This window comes from Amblyraja radiata, chromosome 28 (genome assembly GCF_010909765.2).
Source record: "Amblyraja radiata isolate CabotCenter1 chromosome 28, sAmbRad1.1.pri, whole genome shotgun sequence".
Classification (NCBI taxonomy): Eukaryota; Metazoa; Chordata; class Chondrichthyes; order Rajiformes; family Rajidae; genus Amblyraja; species Amblyraja radiata.
Genome location: NC_045983.1, coordinates 34,250,284 through 34,276,136, shown reverse-complemented (window position 1 = coordinate 34,276,136; position 25,853 = coordinate 34,250,284). Strand labels below are relative to the sequence as shown.

General features: G+C 46.3%; 1 protein-coding gene across 2 annotated transcripts in view; it reads left to right on the top strand.

Moving 5' to 3' along the window:
* Window positions 1-17,457: 17,457 nt before the first annotated feature.
* The window catches only part of LOC116989097 (sodium-dependent serotonin transporter-like), a 63,644-nt gene continuing 55,248 nt past the window's right edge, over window positions 17,458-25,853 (top strand). For both annotated transcript variants that reach the window (XM_033046278.1, XM_033046277.1), the window contains exons 1-3: window positions 17,458-17,506; window positions 19,548-20,069; window positions 23,693-23,827. In XM_033046278.1, the coding sequence (XP_032902169.1) occupies window positions 19,676-20,069; window positions 23,693-23,827 (529 nt within the window). In that variant the 5' untranslated portion in view covers window positions 17,458-17,506; window positions 19,548-19,675. The remainder of the gene's footprint in view (window positions 17,507-19,547; window positions 20,070-23,692; window positions 23,828-25,853) is intronic.

The window sequence follows — 25,853 nt, the reverse complement described above, 5'->3', positions numbered from 1 at the left end:
CCGCACAGTACCACTATCCTACACACACTAGAGACAGTTTTATATTTATACCAAGCCAATTAACCTACAAACCTCTACTTCTTTGGAGTGTGGGAGGAAACTGAAGAATTCAGAGAAAACCCACGTGATCACGGGGGGAACGTACAAACTCCGAACAGACATCACCCGTAGTCACAGTCGAACCCGGGTCTCTGGCGCTGTGAGGCAGCAACTCTATCGTGGGTGCCACCTTTTGTACACCAGCATGTCGTGTCTATCTTTACAAAAAGCTATTGAACACATCAGATCATAAGGAATGGGAGTAGAATTCGGCCATTCGGCCCATCAAGTCTACTCCGTCAATCAATCATCTCCCCCATCTGATCCATCTCCCCCTCCTAACCCCATTCTCCTGCCTTCACCCCATAACCCATGATACCCGTACTAATCAAGAATCTATCCATCTCTGCCTTAAAAAGATCCATTGACGTGGATGGGCACCATGGATGGGACTAGCCCCCAAAACAAGCATAAGCTAAAGATGACTGGAATACAGGCTTGGCATGGCATTATCAGAGAAGACACCCAGGTGATGTCCATGAATCGCAGACTTCAAGCAGTCATTGCATGCAAAGGATGTGCAACAAAATACTAAATACGTCAACTTTCATTTACATGACATTGCTGTGTCCCAAACATATGGTGCCCTGAAATGGGGGGACTATGTATATACACAGCTGTAATTTCTACATGATAATACCTAATTGTATAAAAATGGCCTTTGTGCACAATCTGACAATGTGCACTTTAACCATGTGTGATTTTTTCTATTACAAATCTCAAATTGTGGATTACAGAGGCAAATAAATAAACGGGTCTTTGTCCCAAACATTATGGAGGGCACTGTATATCTCTCGTATCCCTCTCCCCTGACTCTCAGTCTGAAGAATGTTCTCGGCCCAAAATGTCACCCATTCCTTCTAACCAGAGATGCTGCCTGACCCGCTGTATCATTTTTGTATAATTCTCCAATAAATTACAAGCCAGGAAAATTCTTCTGTTAAACGACAGACACTTATATCAAATTCAAACATAGAATAGAACAGCACAGGAGCAGGCCCTTCGGCCCACAATGTCCGTGCCCAACACGATGCCAAGTTGAGCAGATCTCCTCTGTCTGCATGTGATCCGTATCCCTCCATTCCTTGCATATCCATGTGCCCATCTAAAAGTCTCTTAAACACCATTATCGTATCTGCCTCCACCACCACCCCTGGCAGCGCGTTCCAGGCACCCACCACCCTCTGGTGGCTGGTCCAGAGCTGCATTAAATTGTGTCGGGAAGTGTGCAGGAAGGAACTGCAGATGCTGGTTTAAATCGAAGGTAGACAGAAAATGCTGGGGTACAGTAACTCAGCGGGACAGGTAGCATCTCTGGAGAGAAGGAATGGGTGACGTTTCAGGTCAAGACTCTTCTTCACACTTAAATTGTGTCGGTGTGGATATCTTTCTCTGCACAAAGACACAAATTTTGATTACCACTGTTTCTGCAGCAGCTGGAATACTGAGTAGAACGTTACTGTTTTGCATGTTTTTCATTCATTGTTCTTTATCTCTCTACATCACCGTCTATATCTTTTGTTTCCCTTATCCCCTAACTAGTCTGAAGGATGTCGACCCGAAACGTCACCCATTCCTTCTCTCCAGAGATGCTGCCTGTCCTGCTGAGTTACTCATTTTGTGTCGATCTTCGGTTTAAACAAGCATCTGCAGTTCCTTCATATGCCCTTCCTTAATCAGTCCGGTGAAGGGTGCAGAGCAGAAACGCAGCCTATCCATGTTCTCCACAGATGCTGCTCGACCCGTTGAGTTCCTCCAACACTTTGTGTTCTACACAAGATTCCAGCATCTGCAGTTCCTTGTGTCTTGAACGCAGTCTCACGGTGACACCTGCTGGCCAGTTTGGAAATGACAGCAGACTTCTCATTTTGACCTCTCCTCATTCAGATGTGCACAGAAAGTCCTTGCTAATGCTACTGCCTCATCACCTCAGCTGTCTTTAAGTTACCTGCACATTGGCACAGTTGGGCGGCACGGTGCCGTAGTGGTAGAGTTGCTGCCTCACAGGGCCAGAGACCCAGGTTCCATCCTGACTACGGGTGCTGTCTGTACGGAGTTTGCACGTTATCCCCGTGACCTGCGTGGGTTTTCTCCGGGTGCTCCGGTTTCTTCCCACACTCCAAAGACGCACAGGTTTGTAGATTAATTGTTTTTGGTAAAATTATAAATTCTCTGTAGTGTGTATACGATAGTGGTGTAGATAGACACAAAATGCTGGAGTAACTCAGCGGGACAGGCAGCATCTCTGGAGCGAAGGAATGGGTGATGTTTCGGGTTGAGACCCTTCATCACCTCCTGCCTCACATCGCCAGAGACCCGGGTTCAATCCTGACCTCGGATGCTGTCTACACGGTCACAGGGAGAACGTACAAACTCCGTACAGACAGCATCTGTAGTCAGGATGGAACCCAGGTCTCTGGCGCAGTGAGGCAGCAACTCTACCGCTGCGCCACTGTGCTACCCTTCAATTTGCATGTAAAACTTGTGTTTCTAAAACATTTACTGAAGGTGGAAGTTTGTTGAACAACTGGTGATAAGATTGGAAAGCTGGATGTGCAAGTTCATATTTCCAAAGTTCAGAGATAACAAGGATTGGATTGCATGAAGACAAATGGCTGGTGCTAAAATCTTAGCTCTTAAAGTGCTATTTGATTGATAAAGAAATGTGACAAAAGCTTAATCTGCTCCTAAACACCCATCAATGACGGCTGATCCAAACACTACAGCACAGTTGGCCAAATCTTTCAACATTTGTATCTAAATAATGGTTTCATAAGTGAGAGAAGCAGAATTATGCCATTCGGTCCATCATCTATTCTGCCATTCTATCATGGCTGATCTATCTCTCCCCCCTAACCCCATTCTCTTGCCTTCTCCCCATAACCCCTGACACTCAGACTAATCAAGAATCTAACTATCTCAGCCTTAAAAATATCCATTGATGGCCTCCACAGCCGTCTGTGGCAATGAATCCCACAGATTCACCACCCTGGGATTATTGTCATTATTAATGTTATTGACAGGATGGTGGAAGGCAGAGACAGAGTGCTGGAGCAACTCAGTGGTAACGGGTCAGGCAGCATCTCTGGAGAACATGGATAGGTGACAGCGTGGAAACAGGCCCTCCCACTTGCCCACACCAACAAACATGTCCCATCTACACTAGTCCCACCTGACCGTGTTTGGTCCATATCCCAGTAAACCTGTCCTATCCATGTACCTGTCAAAATGTTTCTTAAACGTTGTGATAGTCCATGCCTCAACTACTTCCTCCGGCAGCTCGTTCCATACACCCACCACCCTTTGTGTAAAAAAAGGTTATCCCTCAGGTTATACCAAAGAAAGGCCAGCACCGTGGCGCAGTGGTAGAGTTGCTGCCTCACGGTGCCAGAGACCCGGGATCAATCTCGACTCCGGGTGTTGTCTATACGGAGTTTGTACGTTTTCCCCGTGACCCGCGTGGCTTTTCTCCAGGTGCTCCGGTTTCATCCCACACAGCAAAGATGTACAAAAGCCAGCAGAGCTATGAACAACGTTCTCAATCACAAGGTATGAACCGGTTCCAATGCGCCAGCTGCCTATTTAGTTTCTACGGGTTTGCTACCAATTGTACTTTGAACGTTACTCAACATATCCAAAGACGGCCTCCACATCCTTCTGTGGCAAAGAATTCCACAGATTCACCACCCTCTGGCCAAAGAAATTCCTCCACATATCCTTTCTAATGCTACATCCTTTTATTCTGGCCTCTCCACATCCACTCTATCCAGGCCTTTCACTATTCTACTATTCTATGCATGCGGCATGGTGGCGCAGCGGTAGAGTTGCTGCCTTATATCGCCAGAGACCCAGGTTCGATCCTGACTATGGGTGCTGGAGTAACTCAGCAGACAGGCAGCGCAGCGACTCTGGAGAGAAGACCCTTCTTCAGACCGAACTGAACTCGCGTCGGTGAGAGTACTTGTGATTGTCTGAAGAAGGGTCTCGACCAGAAACACAACCCTCTCCCCAGAGCCGCTGCCCGTCCTGCTGAGCCACCTTCAACTTCAGAGCCAAACAAAAAACACAGAGTGCTGGAGGAACTCAGCGGGCCAGGCGAATGCCTCACCAGCTGAGTTTCTCCAGCATTTTTGTCTACCGCTAAACATCAATGATTCCGGGAATGCTGAGGGGACAGGGTGATAGAGAGGGAGTAGGAGAGCTAGAGAGAGACGAGACGGGGAGCGGGAGAGAGAGCGCGAGAGAAAGAGGGAGGGAGGGAGTGAGCAAAAGACAGAGAGACACAACGTGGGTCGGTAGGTGAATGACTAACCTGCACACCAGGAAGAAGCCCCTTCTCGCGGTCCGGGGCCCTCACTCATGATGGTGAGTTAAATGAAATTCTCAACGTATCATCGATCTACATTCCTCTGTAAATGTAATTGTGTTTTAAACAAATATTAATGACGCCGCGTGAATTTTATTCAAAGGAACACGGCGTCATTAAATGAGTCTGAAGAAGGGTTTCGGCCCGAAACGTCGCCTATTTCCTTCGCTCCATAGATGCGGCTGCACCCGCTGAGTTTCCCCAGCAATTTTGTGTACCTTCGATATTCCAGCATCTGCAGTTCCCTTTTGAACACGGCGTCATTAATACTTGTTCAAAACACTATAACATTTACTGAGGAATGTGGATAGATGCAGATTCATGACATCGCATAACAAGGTGTTAACTACTTACCGTTAAGAAGTGCTAACAGCACTAGTTAACACATCGTTTGTGTATGATGGCCGTGCAGCGGTTGTTATGCATGTTCGTTTAAAAAAAATCCGGATGGCGAATTTAAAAAAATCTTTATTTAACAAAGAGAATTCGTATTTCCGTACGAAATACTGAACATTAGTGCGGGGCCCCCATTAGGCGCGGGGCCCAATTGGGAGCAATCGGTCAAATCGGCTTAACGCCGGCCCTGCACTATTCTACTATTCCAATATTAACCCGGGAACATTGAGGTGAAATCACAGAATCCAGGGTGAATTTGAGGACAGGGTGGAAGTTAGTTGTGAAGTTAATGGAGTCCTTGTAATTTGATAGCCTTGAGGAAGGTGTAGATGTGTGTGTGATTTGAATCATATCTCCTGATTTAAAAGGACACCGAGTTTGTAAAGAAGGAATGGGTGACGTTTCTTGTCCACACCCTTCTTCAGACGTGAGCTGCTGCCTGTCCCGCTGAGCCACTCCAGCTTTTTGTGTTTATCTTCGGTTTAAACTACCATCTGCAGTTGCTTCCTGCACAAGTTTGGTTGAATTGCACACTGTTCTCAAAGACAAGCATGGAAAGAGGATTTGTGACAAGAACTGATGTTTAGTTGAAGGAAATACCCCTCCACCCCCCCCCCCCCCCCGACACCCCCCCTCCCTCTATCCCTCCACCCGCCCAGTGTTTAGTTTAGAGATACAGCGCGGAATCAGGCCCTTCAGCCCACTGAGTCTGCGCCGACCAGCGATCACCCGCACACGAACACCATCCTACACACACCAGGGACAATTCTCAGAAACCAATTAACCAACGCACCCGCACGTCTGGTATATGGGAGGAAACTGGAGCACCCGGAGAAAACCCACGCCGGTCATTCATCGTCAAGTTCGCCGACGACGCCACTGTTGTGGGACGTATCACTGATGGAGACGAGTCAGAGTATAGAAGTGAGATCGACCGATTGACCAAATGGTGCCAGCACAATAACCTGGCTCTCAACACCAGCAAAACCAAGGAACTGATTGTGGACTTTGGAAGGAGTAGGATGGGGACCCACCTTCCCGTTTATAGGTGGAAAGGGTCAAGAGCTTCAAATTCCTGGGCGTGCATATCTCTGAAGATCTCTCCTGCTCCCAGAACACTAATGCAATTATAAAGATAGCACATCAGCGCCTCTACTTCCTGAGAAGATTACGGAGAGTCGGTATGTCAAGGAGGATTCTCTCAAACTTCTACAGGTGCACAGTAGAGAGCATGCTGACCGGTTGCATCGTGGCTTGGTTTGGCAACTTGAGCGCTCAGGTGCGGAAAAGACTGCAAAAAGTTGTAAACACTGCCCAGTCCATCATCGGCTCTGACCTCCCTACCATCGAGGGGACCTATCGCAGTCGCTGCCTCAAAAAGGCTGGATGCATCTCATTAAACTCAACTCAAACAAAAATCTGCTTTAATAGCCTATTGCACTTTATATGCTTATTTATGTGTGTATATATATATATATTCAATGGTATATGGACACACTGATCTGTTCTGCCTACAATATACTGCCTACAATATACTGTTGTGCTGAAGCAAAGCAAGAATTTCATTGTTCTATCTGGGACACATGACAATAAACTCTCTTGAATCTCCGTACAGACAGTACCTGTGGTCAGGATGGAACCTGGGTCTCTAGCGTTGTGAAGCAGCAACTCTACTGCTACGGCACCATGCCACCCAACTGTGCCAATGTGCAGGTAACTTAAAGACAGCTGAGGTGGTGAGGCAGTAGAGTGGTTTGATCACATTAGCAAGGACTTTCTGTGCACATCTGAATGAGGAGAGATCAAAATGAGAAGTGTGCTGTCATTTCAAAACTGGCCAGCAGGTGTCACCGTGAGACTGCGTTCAAGACATAAGGAACGCGATACCATGCGTCATACGGGATCTGCCAACCCTTACCTCATTTACCAAACATCTAAAAACATGGTTACTGCAAAATCAAAATTGCAATCATGTTATCCTATGGTACTCTTTTATTGCTACTTTTTTACTTTATTGTTTGTTTTGTTTTTGTTTTTGTCTTTTGTTTTTACCTTGTTTGGGATGTGTTTACCTTGTGTTGGGACTAAAGATGGAAATTAGCTACTGGCTACAATCTTGCATATTACATGCAAATGTTTATTAATATGCACTGTCCCTAATAAAATCAATTCAATTCAAATTCAATTCAACTGCAGATGCTGGAATCTTGTATAGAACACAAAGTACTGGAGGAACTCAACGGGTTGAACAGCATCTGTGGAGAACATGGATAGGCTGTGTTTCTGCTCTGGACCCTTCACCGGACCGATTAAGTAAGGGTAGGAAGGAACTGCAGATGCTCGTTTAAATAGAAGATCGACACAAAATGTTGGAGTATAACTCAGCGGGACAGGCAGCATATCTGGAGAGAAGGAATGGGTGACATTTCAGGTCGACATCCTTTTTCAGACTAGTTAGGGGATGAGGGAAACGAGAGATCTCTGTTCTGAATGGCCTACCCCTTATTCTTAAAATGTGGCCTCTGGTTCTGGACTCTCCCAACATCGGGAACATGTTTCCTGCCTCTAGCGTGTCCAATTCCTTAATAATCTTATATGTTCCAATAAGATCCCCTCATCCTTCTAAATTCCAGTGTATACAAGCCCAGCCGCTCCATTCTATCAACATATGACAGTCCCGCCATCCCAGGAATTAAACTCGTTAACCTACACTGCACTCCCTCAATAGCAAGAATGTCCTTCCTCAAATTTGGAGACCAAAACTGCACACAGATGTGATCTCACTAGGGCCCTGTACAACTGCAGAAGGACCTCTTTGCTCCTATACTCAACTCCTCTTGTTATGGAGGCCAACATGCCATGAGCATTAGTTTGATAGTCTCAGATGAGATACATCCAAGTGTCTATCATTTCAAAATAATTTTCCCAGCCTGTAATTTATTGGAGAATGATACAAAAAGCTGGAGTAACTCAGTGGGTCAGGCAGCATCTCTGGGTAATATGAGTGGGTGACCCTTCTTCAGACTGAGAGTTAGGGGAAAGGGATACGAGAGATATAGAACAAATGAATGAAAGATATTTTATCAGCCTGTGAAGGGTCACGACCTAAAACGTCACCCATTCCTTCTCTCCACAGATGCTGCCTGACCCGCTGAGTTACTCCAGCACTCTGTGAAACGTCACCTATCCATGTTCTCCACAGATGCTGCCTGTCCCGCTGAGTTACTCCAGCACTCTGTGAAACGTCACCTATCCATGTTCTCCACAGATGCTGCCTGTCCCGCTGAGTTACTCCAGCACTCTGTGAAACGTCACCTATCCATGTTCTCCACAGATGCTGCCTGTCCCGCTGAGTTACTCCAGCACTCTGTGAAACGTCACCTATCCATGTTCTCCACAGATGCTGCCTGTCCCGCTGAGTTACTCCAGCACTCTGTGAAACGTCACCTATCCATGTTCTCCACAGATGCTGCCTGACCCGCTGAGTTACTCCAGCACTCTGTGAAACGTCACCTATCCATGTTCTCCACAGATGCTGCCTGACCCGCTGAGTTACTCCAGCACTCTGTGAAACGTCACCTATCCATGTGCTCCAGAGATGCTGCCTGACCTACTGAGTTACTCCAGCACTCTGTGAAATGTCACCAATCCATGTTCTCCAGAGATGCTGCCTGACCCGCTGAGTTACCCCAGCATTTTGTGTCTATATTCAGCATTCACTCAGTGCTGGCTGCTATTTTCAGTCTCATCTCACCCTGTAACAGGGGAATCTCAGCGATTGTTTTTCAGGGATCTAAACTTCAATCTACATTTGGGTTTAAATGGACCGTGTCAGATTTCGTCCATTCTCTCCTGGATAATTTATTTAGTGTTTTTTTTAAGTTTAGTTTGGAGATAATAAATATGCGAAATAGAAACGGTACAAAAATACTTTAAGACTTTCAGAGTTAACCGCACATTAACACTATCCTACACACACTCAGGACAATTTACAATTTTATCAAGCCGATTAGCCTACAAATCTGTACGTCTTGGGAATTAAAGGATGTTCTTTTAGGAAGGAGATTAAGAGAAATGTCTTTAGTTAGAGGGTGGTGAATCCGTGGAATTCTTTGCCAAAGACAGCTGTGGAGGACGTCAATGGTTACATTTTAGGAAAGACAGATTCTTGTTTAGTACGGGTGTCAGGGGTTATGGGGTGAGGCAGGAGAATGGGGTTAGGAGGGAGAGATAGATCAGCCATGATTGAATGGCAGTGTAGACTTGACAAGCCGAGTGGACTAATTCTGCTCCTATAAGTTATGACCTTATGACAATAATAAACAATCAAATAACTTGAACCTGACATGTTTCCCCCTCATGATTATTTTCTCTGAACAATGGGAACATTCCCTTTGCACACCATCTATTTAAATAAAAATAATACAGAGCAACAAAACATCGAGCGGCATGGTGGCGCAGCGGTTGAGTTGCTGGCTCAATGCCAGAGACCCTGGATCGATCCTGACTACGAGTGCTGTCTGTACGGAGTTTGCACGTTCTCCCCGTGACCTGTGTGAGATTTCTCTGGGTTCTCCAGTTTCCTCCAACACTCCAAAGCCGTACAGGTTTGAAGGTCATGTGATAGCAGAATTAGGCCATTCGGCCCCATCAAGTCTACTCCGCCATTCAAGCATGGCTGATCTATCTCTCCCTCCCATAAGTGTAAATTGTCCATGGTGTGTGTGTTAATGTGCAGGGATCGCTGGTCGGTTCGGACTCGGTGGGCCAAAGGGCCTGTTTCTGCGCTGCATCTCTAAACTAAACTAAACTGTGGACATTAGTGAAGATGTCCCACCTTTGAGCTTGTGATAATGGAACCACATCGCACGTTATCATCTCAAAAGAGTGGAGAGTTTATAAGATTAAATTCCAGTGAGCTGTTCTCCATCTAGCTTTATAGTCCTTGTCACTTTGTAGTCAATGCTTTCCCTGCAGAGCCTAAATTTAATTTTTAAACTCGCGTACAATTAGATCTGCCTGCATTTGTAATATATTAAAATGAAAGAAGCAGATTTTTGAGAATTAAAGCAATTACATTTTGAGTCCATATTTGTGTGAGTGCAGAATGAGTGGGATCATTAATTTCACGTCGGTATTAGGAGTGACATTAATTGGTAGCAGAATGACCCATGAAGGAGTTTAAATTGTGGACTATTTCTAAATAGGTTGATCTATTTGTCAATGCCGGTCTTGGGATGACGTTAAGAAGATATTGGTGGCTTTGTGTGTGTCTGGTAGCACACTCGCACATGAAAGGGAAAGCTGGTTTCCCAACGTGTTTAGTTTAGAGATGCAAAAAGTATTTTTTTGGCATTGTATCCAGTCAGCGGAAAGACAATATGTGATTACATTCCAGCCGTCCACAGTGCACAGATATAGGATAAAGGGAATAACATTTAGTGCAAGATAAAATCCGATTAAAGATAGTCCGAGGGTCTCCCATGAGGTAGATGGGAGGTCACTGGTGATGTGAGGCAGTTGGCATGGATTTGGTCGGCCGAAAGGCCTGTTGCCATACTGTATCGGACGTTATCCATGTTGTATGGGTGGCATGGTGGCGCAGAGGTAGAGTTGCTGCCTCACAGTGCCAGAGACTCGGGTTCGATCCTGACCCCGGCTGCTGTCAGTACGGAGTTTGTACGTTCTCCCTGTTTTCTCCAGGTGCTCTGATATCCCCTCACATTCCAAAGACGTATAGGTTTGTAGGTTAATTGGCCGGTTAAAATTGTTAATTGTCCCCTGTGTGTGTAGGGTAGTGCTAGTGTACAGGGATAACTGGTCGGCGCGGACCCGGTGGGCAATTGGTCTGCCGACAGTCACAACACACAACAGTTACACGAAAACATGAAATTAAAATTGAATTAAAGGAGAAAAAGTGAAAAATGAAAACAAAAAGAAAAAGGCAGGCGACTGTTGGCTCCCCCCCCCCCCCCCCCCCCACAACGGGTCCCCCTTTGTTTTTCCACCGTCCCTCACGGCAGTCCCCCCCACGCCGGGTTCCCATTGTTTGAGTCATAGTGTCATAGTGATACAGTGTGGAAACAGGCCCTTCGGCCCAAATCGCCCACACTGGCCAACAATGTCCCAGCTACATCAGTCCCACTTGCCTGCTCTTGGTCCATATCCCTCCAAACCTGTCCTGTCCATGTACCTGTCTAACTGTTTCTTAAACAATTTCATAATCCAACGTCTTATACAACTGCAACATGACCTCCCAACATCTATACTCAATACTCTGACTGATGAAGGCCAAAGTGCCAAAAGCCTTTTTGACCACCTTATCTACCTGCGACTCGACCTTCAAGGAACCATGCACCTGCACTCCTAGATCCCTCTGCTCTACAACACTACCGGTTAAAATTGTTAATTGTCCCCTGTGTGTGTAGGGTAGTGCTAGTGTACAGGGATACCCAGTACTACAACACTACCCAGAGGCCTACCCAGGAGGACAGTCAAACTAGTTGGAGAACTAGGATGGGGGAGGGATAGAGAGAGAGGGAAAGCAAGGGTTACTTGAAGTCAATAGAAGGGTCTCGACCTGAAACGTCACCCATTAATTCTCTCCAGAGATGCTGCCTGTCTATCTTCAATATTCATACCGATGGGGTGTCAAAAAAAGGGGTGTAAGCTGCCTGAGCGAAATATGAGATACTGTTCCTCCAATTTGCATTGGGTGAAAGCCAATGTATAGCGATGTTACAAAACTTACCTTCAGCGGCGCTGCAGTTCTGCCACTGGCCATGTGCGCGACTTTGGCGCCTTTGAGGGGGGGGGGGCGGGATTAAAACCAGTTTTCTACTGCCTCTCGGAGGCGGATTTCCTCGGGCTACTAGCTGCTGAAGAAAAATCGATCTGACTTTCGTTCCCGTTTAAAAAAAAAAAATAGCGGGACAATTTAATAATTAGATTAAAATAAAAAGCGACTTCTAACACCCTCAACGCCTACAATGTGACGGATCGCAAGAACGGGACAAAACAAAGGGTAAGTCGTCTAATTTACATATAATCTTGCTTCTTGGGATGGCTAATCCAATTTTACGTTGCGAAAATGTGATTTGGGGCCCTTACAAACCGGCAGTGTCTTTCCTGCCGATATGGAGTTCAAATTCACCGCAAATGCAACGTTCCAATCGATCGCGTTCCAGAAAAAAACACTCACAAGATGATTTAAATGCTCTTTTTTTTGGACAATCATGTCATAAGAGCATCTAAATCGTCTATATTTTGTGTAATTGTCTATGCATAGTCAATATTTTTATACTAAATATCAGTTTTAGTCCCATGTATTGTGCAAAAAAATAATAATTTAGATTATATTGAGTGGATGATTCTAGATTAATTTATGGGAATTAAACATTAAATTCCTTCCATCTGGCATATAAATTCATGACAGTGAGATTTAAAAACCATGTTATATTGTGAATTCTTGTGTGAATGGGATTAGTTTGTTATTTGGATACTTAGGCTATTTTTAAAAATTATCCTTTCCTTAAGAAATGGAATCTACAGGACATTCTTAATGGGAAAGTAGTGGGCAGAAAGGCATGTCATGCGTGGTTTGAAGAGCAAAAACTTGTAGTTTATAATACCAACATTGAAAAGTTGATGAAAAACAAGGTGTATAGGATACTGGGTCGCATGATCAGCCATGATCATATTGAATGGCGGTGCAGGCTCGAAGGGCCGAATGGCCTACTCCTGCACCTATTTTCTATGTTTCTATGCTTATTGGTTACAATCTGAGGAGTATGATGATGCTACTGATTATGATATGCCAATGTACCAGCTAGCAACTGATCTTCATAAAGACTTGGTCTATTGCTAGGAATTGTAATTTATTTACCTATCGTGGGAGGAGCCATCTTGGTGAACGGCTGCTAGCCATGTTTTAAATTCGTTTTTTTTATAGTTTTTAGTGAGTCCTGTTTTGTTTTTTTTTTTTGTAGGGGATATGGTCTTTTTCATGTGGGGGGTAGGTGTAACTATATTTTTCGGTCCCTACCTGGTCGGTGTGGCAGCCTTTTCTCCGGGCTGCCCGTCGACCCGTCCTCGTGGCCTACCAGCGGGCTTGGAGCGCCGTTTCCTGGCGGGGACCGCCCAGCACCTCGGCCTCGGCGGCGGCACAGTGTTGGAGCGCTGGAGCGGAGCGGGCGATGCCTTGCCTGGGTCGCCGCGCTGGAGCTCTGGCGAGCTGGACCGCCGAGAGCAACATCTCCGGGCTGCGGGTCTGCGGAGCAGCAGCGTGCGGAGAGGCGGCAGTGCGGCGAGGCGGCAGTGCGGAGAGGTGGCGCCGACTTTTTCATCGGGAGCCTGGGAGCTCCAAACCAGCGCGGCCTTGTCGGTTTCTGCAGCCGCGGGCTCCAACCAGGAAGCGGCCGTTCCGGGTGGCCCAGCCGCCGAAAGGACTCTCCCGACGCCGGGGCAAGACCACCCGGTGAGAACGGCCAGGGACATCGGGCCTCCGTAGAGGCAATTGCGGTGGCCTCAATAGGCCTGACTTTGGGGTGAACGTGGGGTGGGGACTGGACATTGTGCCTTCCCCCAAAGTGCTATCCACTGTGGGGGGATGATTTTTTTGTCTAATTGTAGTCCTGTAGGTCTGTGTCCAAGATGGCTGCCGTGAAGAGAGAGTGGACGCTGGCGCGCTTTGGCTGCCGCTGCTCTCTCTTCACACTGTGTTTTTGATTTTCTGTTTTTGGATTGAATTCTGTTTTTAATTTGTGTCTCTGTGATGTCTTTATTACTTGTTATATTCCGATTATATGTTATTCCGATTACTATGTAAGGTGTCCTTGAGATGTCTGAAAGGCGCCCATTAAATAAAATGTATTATTATTATTATTATTATTATTATTATTATCTGTTACTTACAGCATATAATACAATAATATTAAAGTTCTGATCTTGAGAATATCACATTTTTGAATTTTCAAGGCAGTCTGGGTGTTTATTACTATTTCCGTCACAACGGTCAATTTTGTAATTAACTACAATTAGGTAATTAACTAATTATATGCTTTAATTTCAGGCCATCCAAGTAAAATGTTTTATATTTGTTTCAGAATGCTTCAATCTCTAATAACTGAAAATTTCATTCAGTTCTCTTAATTTTTAAGAATGTTATGGGCTTTTGACTGTCCTCGATCACAGCTTTTGTGTTAAGTAGGTATGTTACAAAACTTACCTTCAGCGGCGCTGCAGTTCTGCCACTGGCCGTGTGCGCGACTTTGGCGCCTTTGAGAGGGGGACGGGATTAAAATGCCGTTTTCTCCTGCCGGTCGGAGTCGATCTTTCTCAGCCTGTTTAGCTGCTGCAGAAAAATCGCTCTGACATCCGTACTCTGAAGTTTTTTATAAACATCGCTGGACAATTTAATCGCAGGAGTAAAATAAATATCGGCTTCTAACGCCTTCAACGCCGACAACGGGACGGATCTCCTGTACGGGACAAATAAAGGTAAGCCGTTTATTTTACATATAAACTTGCTTCTTAGGATTACTTTAATCCAAATTTTACGTTGCAAAAAGGTGATTTATGCCCCATACGAACAGGCAGTGTTTTTCCCTACCAATATGGGATTTAAATTCACCACAAACCGCAACGTTCCAAACGATCGCGTTCCACAAAATCCCACTCGCAAGATGATTTAAATGCCCATTAATTTACGGGAATTAAACACTAAATTCCTTCCATTTGGCCTATAAATTCATGACAATGAGATTTTAAAATCATGTTATATTGTGAATTCTTGTGTGAATGTTATTTGGACACTTAGGCTATTTAAAAATATTAACTTTTTCTTAAGAAATGGATAGATGTTTAGATCTAGTAATTTAATTTTGTAATTAGCTGCAATACAATACAATACAATACAATACAATTCAATTTATTGTCATTTGGACCCCTTGAGGTCCAACCGAAATGTCGTTTCTGCAGCCATACATTACAAACAAATAGACCCAAGACACAACATAATTTACATAAACATCCATCACATTGCTGTGATGGAAGGCCAAAAAAACTTATCTCTCCACTGCACTCTCCCCCCCGATGTCAGAGTCATAGTCAAAGCCCCCGGCGGGCGATGGCGATTGTCCCGCGGCCATTAAAGCCACGCCGGGTGATGCAAGGTCGCGCACCGGGTTCTTGATGTTAGAGCCCCCGGCGGGCGCTCGCAGAGTCCCGCAGCCATTCCAAGCCGCGCGGGGCGGTGATGTAGGCCCCGCTCCAGGAGCTCTTCAACCCCGCAACTCGGGCGGGAGAAGTCGCCGTTGCGGGAGCCCTGAAAAGCGGTCTCCCTCCAGGGACCCGCGGGCTCCCGGTGCCGTCCGCCAAATCCGCAGTTGCAGCCACCGAATCTCCGGGGGTCGGGTCGCAGCAGCGTCCACCACAGCTCCACCCGCTCCGGACTCGGCCAGCTCCGCGACGGTGAGGTGAGTAGTCGGCACCACAGCCCCCGGTCTTCCTGTTGGAGGCCGCTCCTCGTTGCAGCCCCAACGACAACGGAGACCCGACAAAGAAAAGGTCGGGTCTCCCGTGCAGGGAGAGATTTAAAAGTTACCCCCACGCCACCCCCCCCCCCACACCACCCCAACCCCCCCACACACATACCCCAACAAAAAATAACAAAAACTACATAAAAACATAGACATAAAATAATAAAAACGCAGACGGACTGCAGAGGCCGCTGCTGACGAAAGTCGCGCCGCCCACCGAAACAATTAGGTAACTAACTAATTATATGCTTTAATTTCAGGTCATCCAAGTAAAATTGTTTCATATTTGTTTCGGAATGCTTCAATCTATAATTACTGAAAATGTCATTCAGTTCTCTTAATTTTTAAGAAAGTCATGGGCTTTTGACTGTCCTTGATCACAGCTTTTGAGTTAAGTCAATGGAAAAGCAAGATGCTAATTTCCGAGTATGAAAATGGCCATAACTTTTTTAATACTGAAGATATGAAAGTGAATTAGGTGTCAAATTAAACTTCTTTTTATGCTTCATCTGATGGGATAAATTGCAGACTTGATTTTTTAAATCTCAAAATTTTGTGGCATTGCTACAATTTACCGAAAGGCCTCTTTGTCACTCTATATACATGAGATGCCACTTTCTTTTGTATGACTAAAATTAATGGATAGTGGAATACATATTGGCTGGTTTGTGATGAACTGATTTCTATACTGCTTCTAATTTGACAGCATGGTTACTACTAACTCAGGAAATTGATGTAAATAGAATCATTTACTTTCTCTCAGAAGGTCTTTAAACAGGGATAATAATCTTGATCTTATTTAGTTGCAAGAGATAAATAGGCAAATATTGTACAGAAACTGTCAGATTAGTTATCTAAGGTACACAAAATTGCTGGAGGAACTCAGCGGGTGCAGCAGCATCTATGGAGCTAGTTATATTAAAACACAGTCCATATATTACGAGAGATCACTGATGGTTAAGAGGTGAAAACACTGTGGTTTTCTCAGAGTGCAAAATTAATAATAATCCATGCCCATCTACTTTAATTTAGTTTAGTTTAGAGGTTCAGCGCGGAAACAGGCCCTTCGGCCCAAGTACGCACCAACCAGCACATTAACAATATCCTACGGACAATTTTACACACACACACCAAGCCAATTAACTTACAAACCGGCACGTCTTTGGAGTGTGGGAGGAACCGATGATCTCGGAGAAAACGCACAAACTCTGTACAGACTGCACCCGCAGTCAGGATCGAACCCGGGTCTCTGGCGCAGTGAGTGGACGGCGCGAGCGGACGGCGGGAGAGGGGGCGAGCGGACGGCGGGAGAGGGGGTGAGCGGACGACGCGAGTGGATGGGGCGAGTGGACGGCGCGAGCGGACGGCGGGAGATGGGGCGAGTGGATGACGCGAGAGGGCTCGAGTGGACGGCGCGAGCGGACGGCGGGAGAGGGGGTGAGCGACGGCGACGGCGGCGGTTGTGGCCCCGGGGAGGCGGTGAAGGGACGACGACGACGACGGCGGCAGCGGCGGCCGCAGCTTCGGGTGGTCCGGGTTTGGGCGGGGAAGGCGGCGAGTTGTTGGTGCTGCTCCTCATGGCGGTGATGGCGTCGCGGGTCTGGGCCGGCTGGTGGCGGCGGCGGCCTCAATGTTCAGTTTAAATTCAGTTTGAGTTTAGCTTATCGACGCGTGTACCGAGGTACTTTGAAAAGCTTTTGTTGCGTGCTGACCAGTCAGCGGTAAGACAATACACCATTTACAGTGTAACATAGAAAATAGGTGCAGGAGGAGGCCATTCGGCCCTTCGAGCCAGCACCGCCATTCATCGTCCCCTATCAATAACCCGTGCCTGCCTTCTTCCCCTATCCCTTGACTCCACTAGCTCATAGAGCTCTATCTAACAAATGTACAAATACATGATAAGGGAATAACGTTCAGTCCAAGGTTAAGCCAGCAAATGAGGGTCTGAAGGTTACCAAAGAGGTAGTCAATAGTGTTTTATTGTCATATGTCCCAGATCGAATAATGACATTCTTACTTGCTGCAGTACAACAGAATATGTAAACATATAGGGAGGTTGCCGCAGTCGAGGTCACGACCCGTGAGTACACGGGATGAACTGCAGGTAAGCATTTACTATGGCTGCCAACACAGTGGGCCCTTTTGGCCCAGCATCCGGACTGGTTGCACACTCGCGGACCCCGGGCCTCTAAACCCCGCGGCCGGGGGTGGGGGTGGGGTCGGGGGGGGGGGGGGGGGGGAAGAGGTCGTGGTATCGGTGCAGCGCGGTCAGTGACTGGGTGGGTGGGTGGGGGGGGGGGAGGAAGAGGTCGTGGTATCGGTGCAGCGCGGTCAGTGACTGGGTGGGTGGAGGGAGCAGAGTTTATATAAAAGGTACACAGAATTGCTGGGGAAACTCAGCGGGTGCAGCAGCATCTATGGAGCGAAGGAAATAGGCGACGTTTCGGGCCGAAACCCTTCTTCAGTTTATATAAAGTTTGCTTTATTTAGCGAAGGCTTATCGAGATGGCGGTTAGCCGCGGATTGTAAAAGACGCTACACTATGAGATAACACCAGTTTAAACATGATACCTTCCCGCTTTCAATGACAGCACCCACAATTATTTACAGCGCAAAAAATGATAATTTTGGCGGTTTTTAACAGGAAAGAATGTACGCGTTTCGTGTGTTAACAGTGTATACCGAGGCCGCCATGTCCTCCACATAGATTGAGCTGCTCCGTGCGTCACGCCTTTTGACCCGATGATTTTACGTGCAACCCCCCTATAGACAGGTAAATAGTAGTTCAGCATTGCTCTCTGGTAGTGGTAGGGTGGTTCAGTTGCCTGATAACAGCTGGGAAGAAACTGTCCTTGAATCTGGAGGTGTACGTTCACACTTTTACATCTTGCCCGATGGGAGAGGGGAAGAGAGAGAGTGACTGGTCCTTGATTATGCTGCTGGCCTTGCCAAGGCAGCGTGAGGTGTAGATGGAGTCGATGGAAGGAAAGGTGGTTTATGTGATGGTCTGGGCAACAAAAAGCTTGAAATATCCATTCCTCCCAGCAGTTAGTGAAGGTACACACCAGAGACTTGTTCACCTAGTGTAATGTTTAATGAAATACCTGAATGATGATTCCAACCTTCAGTGAGGTTCTCAGTTTCGAAAGATTTCGAGGAAGGATAATGTCAGGTGAGGACTCAGAAAATAAATAGCGTGGTGCAACAAGTTTTATTTTATAAGTACAATACTTGTAATAACCAGTTGCAGTTTTCACACACAATTAACCAAAGGTGTGAAATGTACTCTACAAATTTTATTTCAAATATAGAAAATGTCTCATATAAGTATTAGAGATGGGAAAGAAATGTTCTTAAACCCTAGAAGGATGTGATGGTGGTGCAACGGTAGAGTTGCTGCCTCACAGAGCCAGAGAGCCAGGTTCCATCCTGACTACGGGTGCTATCTGTACGGAGTTTGTACGCCATCCCTGTGACATGCGTGGATTTTATCCAAGATCTTTGGTTTCTTCCCACACTCCAAAGATGTCGAGGTTTATAGGTTAATTGGCTTGGTATAATGTAAAATATAAGGTGTGAAATGTACTCTCCAAATTTTATTTCAAATATAGAAAATGTCTCGTATAAGTACTAGAGATGGGAAAGAAAAGTTCTTAAACCCTAGAAGGGTGTCATGGTGGTGCAGCGGTATAGTTGCTCCCTTACAGCGCCAGAGACCCGGGTTCCATCCTGACTACGGATGTTGTCTGTATGGAGTTTGTACCTGCGTGGGTTTTCTCCGGGTGCTTTGGTTTTCTCCTACACTTCACGTTTGCAGGTTAATTGAATTTGTCCCGAGTGTGTGTAGTGCCAATGCGTACAGGCATTGCTTCGATGGGCTGAAGGGCCTGTTTTCGAGCTGTATCTCTAAAGCTGCGACCACAGAACCCGCTAAATTGCCCGGCGCATGGAACGTGTTATGAGCTTGCTGCGGGCCGGATGTTCAAGGTCAATTGTTACATGTACCAATTAAGGTACAGTGAAATTTGAGTTGCCAAATTTGAACTGTGTTCCTCCAGAACTTTGGGTTTTGATTAAGATTCCAGCCTCTGCAGTATCTTGTGTGTTAATTTATGTTGATCTTTTTGTGTCTGTGAAATCTGCAGGATTGAGCGGGGAGTGTAAGACTTGTGAAGAACAGTCAGTGGATCTTCCATCGAGAGGTTTCTTTCGAGGGGCCGCACAGTTGGTCTTGACTCCAATGGACATCAGAGAGGTTCCCTAGACCGGTGGAATGGAGATACAACATCCCTTGAACAACGAGGTCTATCCCCTCAACACGGAGAAGCCAACGGCAGAGCCCACCAAGGAAGAGGAGGATTACAAGGAGAACGGGGTTCTGATCCGGAGTCCCAGGACCGCCAAAAAGATCCTGAGGGCGGATCGCAAGACACTGTCGAAATTACGGAAGAAGGGCAAGAAACGCCAGGCCTCCTTCATTGGACCCATCGGTGAGGGCAAGGGACGGGACGGGGCTCCAGCCCTGCACTCAGAGGTGGACAAAACCGTCCCTTCAGGTCGAGAGATTTGGAGCAATAAAGTAGACTTCTTGCTATCGGTCATTGGCTACGTGGTTGACCTCGGCAATGTGTGGAGATTCCCCTACATCTGCTATCAGAACGGAGGCGGTAAGCAATCTGATCCTTGTCAGTCGTGACCATCTTCACCACCTCCCAATCTTTTATCTCCCAATCCTTCACTATTTCCCAATCATTAGACTTTAGAGATACAGCGTGGAAACAGGTCCTGCGGCCCACCGAGTTTGCACCAACCTGCTTGTCTTTTGAGTGTGGCAGGAAAGCACGGGTGGTGCCACCGCAGTGGCTGCCACGCCAGCAGCTCATAGCTTTTTCACCCTTTTTGGTGTTTCTAGTGTGTTTTAATGTTTCTTAGTATGTCTTATGTGGGGAGTGGTAGGGAGGGGGAATAGGGGGAAACCGTTTCTCAGTCACTTACCTGGACGGAGATGCGCCATTTCTCTGTGTCGCATCTTCGCCCCTCCCTCGCGGCCTGCCAACTGGATTGGCACGGCCTTTCCTACCGGAGATCAGCCCAGAGCTACAGCAGCAGGCGCAGCGCTGAGTTGCCATCGCGAGACGGGGCGATCCCTTGCCGGGGATCGCCAGTGTTGGAGTTCCGGTGTATTGGGCCTGCTGATTTTAACATTGTGGAGCTGTGGTTTGCTGAGCTTCTAGCAGCGGGTGCAGCGCTGACTTTAACATCACGGAGCGAGCTAGTCTTTCCTCCAACGGGCGGCACGGTGGTGCAGCGGTAAAGTTGCTGCCTCAAAGCGCCAGAGACCCGGGTTCGTTCCTGACTCCGAGTACTGTCTGTACGGTGTTTATACGTTCTTCCCATAACCTGCGTGGGTTTTCACCAGGTGCTCCGGTTTCCTCCCACACTCCAAAGACGCACAATTTGTAGGTTGATTGGCTTGGTATAAATGTAGATTAGTGTGTTTTCAATAGTACTAGTGTACAGGGTTGGCGGTCGGTGCGGACTCAGTGGGCCGATGGACGCGTTTCCGCACTGTGTCTTAAAGTCTAAAGTAAAGTCTACTTTCTAATAAATCTTTCTCCTCTCACCTTTCACCTATGTCTTAATGCATAGGTTCATGATTCCCCTACCCTGTTTAAAAGACTCTGTGCATCCACCCTATCTATTCACCTCATGGATTTTATACACCTCTGTTACACCAAGGAATAATGTCCTAGTCTGTTGGCTATTATGATTTGATCTACCTGGTCCTTGATCTCAATTATAAAATGATAAGAATTGAACTTGAATCGAAAGATACAACATGGAAACAGGCCCTTCGGCCCACCGGGTGCACGCTGACCATCGATCACTCATTCACACTAGTTCTACGTTATCCCCTTTTCTCATCCACTCACGACACACTGGGGGCAATTTACAGAGGGCCAATTAACCTACAGACCCGCATATCTTTGGGATGTTGGACGAAACTGGATCAACCGGAGGAATTCCACGCGATCACAGGTAGATTGTGCAAACTCCGTACAGACAGCACCCGTTGTCAGGATCGAACGCTGGTTTCTGGCGCTGTGAGGCAGTAACTCTACCGCTGAGCCAACCATTTGTATATTTTTACTTTTTAGGTTATAGAGTAATCCGGTGTGGAAACAGGCCCTTGGGCCCATGCCGACCAACCAGTCCCGCTCTGTTTGCATTTGGCCTATCTATATATCACTCTTGTTTGTAAGTGAGTCTGGCTGTCTGTCTATCTGTGATTCATGCCCTAAATTACGCCAAAATGGTACAAGATAGCGCTAAAACTTTTGGACCACCTTAAGGGCCTGTCCCACTTGGCCGTCATTTACGCGACAGGCCGGTAGTGACTGACGCACGACGGTCGCGCAAGTCATCATATGCCTTCAAATATTTTATCTGCTCTGCAAATGGAATTAGTCAGCGTATTGACATAATTTGTTAAGTGAAACATTGATAAAATTATTGTTTGCTGGAGAAATTCATTTACTTTTAAACTTTCTGAAATACTCCCAACAAACACAAAATTGTATTCCATTATAACAGTTTGAGGGTTTGAACCCAGCTTAAGAATTAGTTTGCAAATTTTTTTTTAAATGGTGTTAGTGGTTATTTAAAAAAAAAACTAATTTGGTTACTAGTGTTCTTTTAGGATATAAAATCTGCAATCCTTACCTGGATGTTAACTTATGAAATTTCCTTAAGTATGGATGCTTACGGCGTAATTATTTTCTCATTGTGGCCGACCACGTAGCGGCGGAGTGCGTCGGCGCGCGGTGACGTAATCATGCGTCACCACGCACTACACGCACAAGGTCAGGACGTCCGCGTGCGTAAGCAATACGCCACGCCGGTGGCGCACGAAGATTTTGTGCAGCACGAAATCCTGGAGCACTGCACGATACCGCACGCAACTCCATACTCCTCCACGCCTCTCCATGCACCCGTCCCGCGATATGCACACACTACCCGTGCGTCACAATGCGACGACCATCAGTCGCGGAAATGGCGCGCAAATGACGGCCAAGTGGGACAGGCCCTTTGCTCACAGTTGTCTTGTGGTGTGTTTTTATCATGTTTCGTTTAGATTGATGTTATATTTTACAAGTTATTCACATTTTTAACTTTACAAAATCCAGTTTGAGAATCACTGCAGTGGCAGTTACAGCTATGACGTCACATTGGGATCTCATTGACATAAAATCAGGTTCTTTTTGGTGACCCTCAGACTTTATCTGAAAGTCAGTTTAAAATCAGGTTCTTGGGTTGAAACTTTAAACTTTAGAGGTACAGCACAGAAACAGACCCTTCGGCCCACCAAGTCCATGCTGACCAGCCATCACCCCGTACACCAACACTATCCTACAGACTAGGAACAATTAATAATTTTACCGAAGCCAATTAACCTACAAACCTGTAGTGGGAGGAAACCGGAGCATCCGGTGAAAACCCATGCGGGGGAGAATGTATATACTCCGTACAGACAGCATCCATAGTTATCATTAGTTTATTGTCTGTTGTACCGAGGTACGGTGAAAACGTTTTTGTTGCAAGCTAACCAGTCAGCGGGAAGACAATACATGATTATAATTAAGCCGTCCACATTGTACAGATACTTGATAAAGGGAATAGTGTGAATAACATTTAGGTCAAGATAAAGCCAGTAAAATCTGATCGAAGATCTCCAATGACGTAGACAGTAGTTCAGGACTGCTCTCTGGTTGTGGTATGAAGGTTCAGTTGCCTTATAACAGCTGGGAGGAAATTATTCCTGAATCTGGAGGTGTGCGTTTTCACACTTCTGTACCTTTTACCAGATGCAGTGAAAGGCTTTCACAAAGCATTCAAGAATAAAGGGTGGTAGTCAGGATCAAACTTTAGTTAAGTTTAGTTTCGAGATACAGCGTGGAAACAGGCCCTAATGCCAACTGAGTCCGCGCCGGCCAGCGATCCTTGTACACTAGCACTATCCTACACACACTAGAGACAATTCACAATTATACCAAGCAAATTAACCTACAAGCATGCATGTTTTTGGAGTGTGGGAGGATAGTGCAGCACCCGGAGAAATCCCATGCGGTCACGGGGAGAAAGTACAAACTACATACAGACAGCACCCATAGTCAGGATCACACCTGGGTCACTGGCGCTGTGAGGCAGCAACTCTACCGCTGCGCCACCATGCTTAGCAATATTTTCCGCTTGTGATACTGATGTTGTCTTCATCTGTCCTGAACTGCAGGGGCCTTTCTACTGCCCTACATTGTGATGGCGATGTTTGGTGGCATCCCTCTCTTTTACATGGAATTGGCACTGGGGCAGTACCACAGGACCGGAGCCATCTCCATCTGGGCAAAGATATGCCCACTCTTCAAAGGTGAGCCTTCACTGGAGTTTAGAAGAATGAGGGGGGACCTCATCGAAACGTACGGTATAGTGATAGGCTTGGATAGAGTGGATGTGGAGAGGATGTTTCCACTAGTGGGAGAGTCTAGGACTACAGGGCACAGCCTCAGAATTAAAGGAAGTTCCTTTCGGAAGGAGAAGAGGAGAAATTTCTTTAGTCAGAAGGTGGTTAATCTGTGGAATTCTTTCCCACAGACGGCTGTGGAGGCCAAGTCAATGGATATATTTAAGGCAGAGATAGATTATTGATTAGTACGGGTGTTGAGTTATGGGGAGAAGACAGGAGAATGGGGTTAGGAGGGAGAGTTAGATCAGCCATGATTGAATGGCGCAGTAAACTTGATGAACCAAATGGCCAAATTCCTCTCCAGCACTTATGATCTTGTAAAGCCCACTGTTTCCTTCTTTTCTCTTAGTTATAGAGTGATACAGCGTGGAAACAGGCCCTTCAGCCAACACGTCCCATCTACACTAGTCCCACCTGCCTGCGTTTGGCCCATATCCCTCCAAACCTGTCCAATCCATGTACCTGTCTAAATGCTTCTTAAACATTGTGAGTCCCAGCCTCAACTATCTCCTCTGGCAGCTCAGCTCAGTTTAGTTTATTGTCACGTGTGACGAGGTACAATGAAAAGCTTTTGTTGCCTGCTATCCAGTCAAAGGAAACACTAAACATGATTACAATCGAGCCATTCACAGTGTAATCATGTATTGTCTTTCTGCGGGCTGATTAGCACGCAACAAAAGCTTTTCACTGTACCTCGGTACACGTGACGATAAACTAAACTGTACTGAGCTGCAGGAGGTAGTTGAGGCAGGTATGAAATTCCATACATCCGTGATCCTTTGAGTGGAAAAACTTCAGATTCTTATTAAATATTTCCCCCAACATCTTAAACCTTCTTAGGCCCCCCTTGGTCATTGCTTACCATGGGTGTCTCCAGGGTTGGAGGACGCCAGTGGGTGACTTTGTTTAACAAGGGGAGACTGGTGCACAGAAAGCCACCACACGATCCTTGACAGATCTGGATCAGGATCCAGTGGCATGGAGTCCAAGATGACCGGAGACCCTTTTCTGCTGCAGCCTTCCCAGCCGTTGTGACGCTCCACTAACGTCAGCCATCATCCTCCGCCTGTTCCACCATTAAGGTCTTGGTTGGATTGCTCTTTGTCAGAGTCCTCCCCCTCGATCTTACCACCATGCTCCAGACGGCATCGCTCTCAGGATCTCAGGACCACACAAGTTTCTTCACCACAACAAGGTGACAATCCTCGGGTTCTCAATTCCCCTACTATAGACAAGAGACTCTATTCCGATCTATTCCTCTCATGGTTTTATACACCTCTTATAAGATTACCCCTCATCTTCCTGCACTCCAAGGAATATAGTCCTTGTCTGCTTAACCTCTCCCCATAGCCCAGTCCTTCGAGTCCTGGCAACATCCTTGTAAAAGATCATCGTCACAGAGTGATACAACGTGGAAACAGGCCCTTTGGCCCAACTTGCCCACACGTCCCATCTCCACTAGTCCCACCTACCTGCATTCTTTGAAGAACATTTCACCTTTGCTTCGATGCCCCATTGCTTCCCGGTCATGTCCGCAGACTCACCTACAAGAACATCCTTTCCTCGTCCATTCTATATAGGATTTTCACTTGTGGGTTGGTTTCAATGAGATCCCTCTCTCAAGGGATCGCTCCAAATAAGCTACGATCACACAGTGATGATCTAAAAGTCAGAGTTTAAAATCACCAGGTTCGTGTGTTGAAATTTTAGAGATACAGTGAGGAAACAGGCCCTTCAGCCCACCGAGTTCCCCGTCCCCAATCCTTACCCATCCCCAATCCTTTCCACTTATCACTTTAATTTCATGTTTCATGTATTTTGTGTTTTTATGACTGTTGGTAGATTAATTTCCCACCTGGGATAAATAAAGTTGTATCGCATCGTATATGAATTTTGCAGATGTTCATTATATTCAGGAAAACAATAGTTT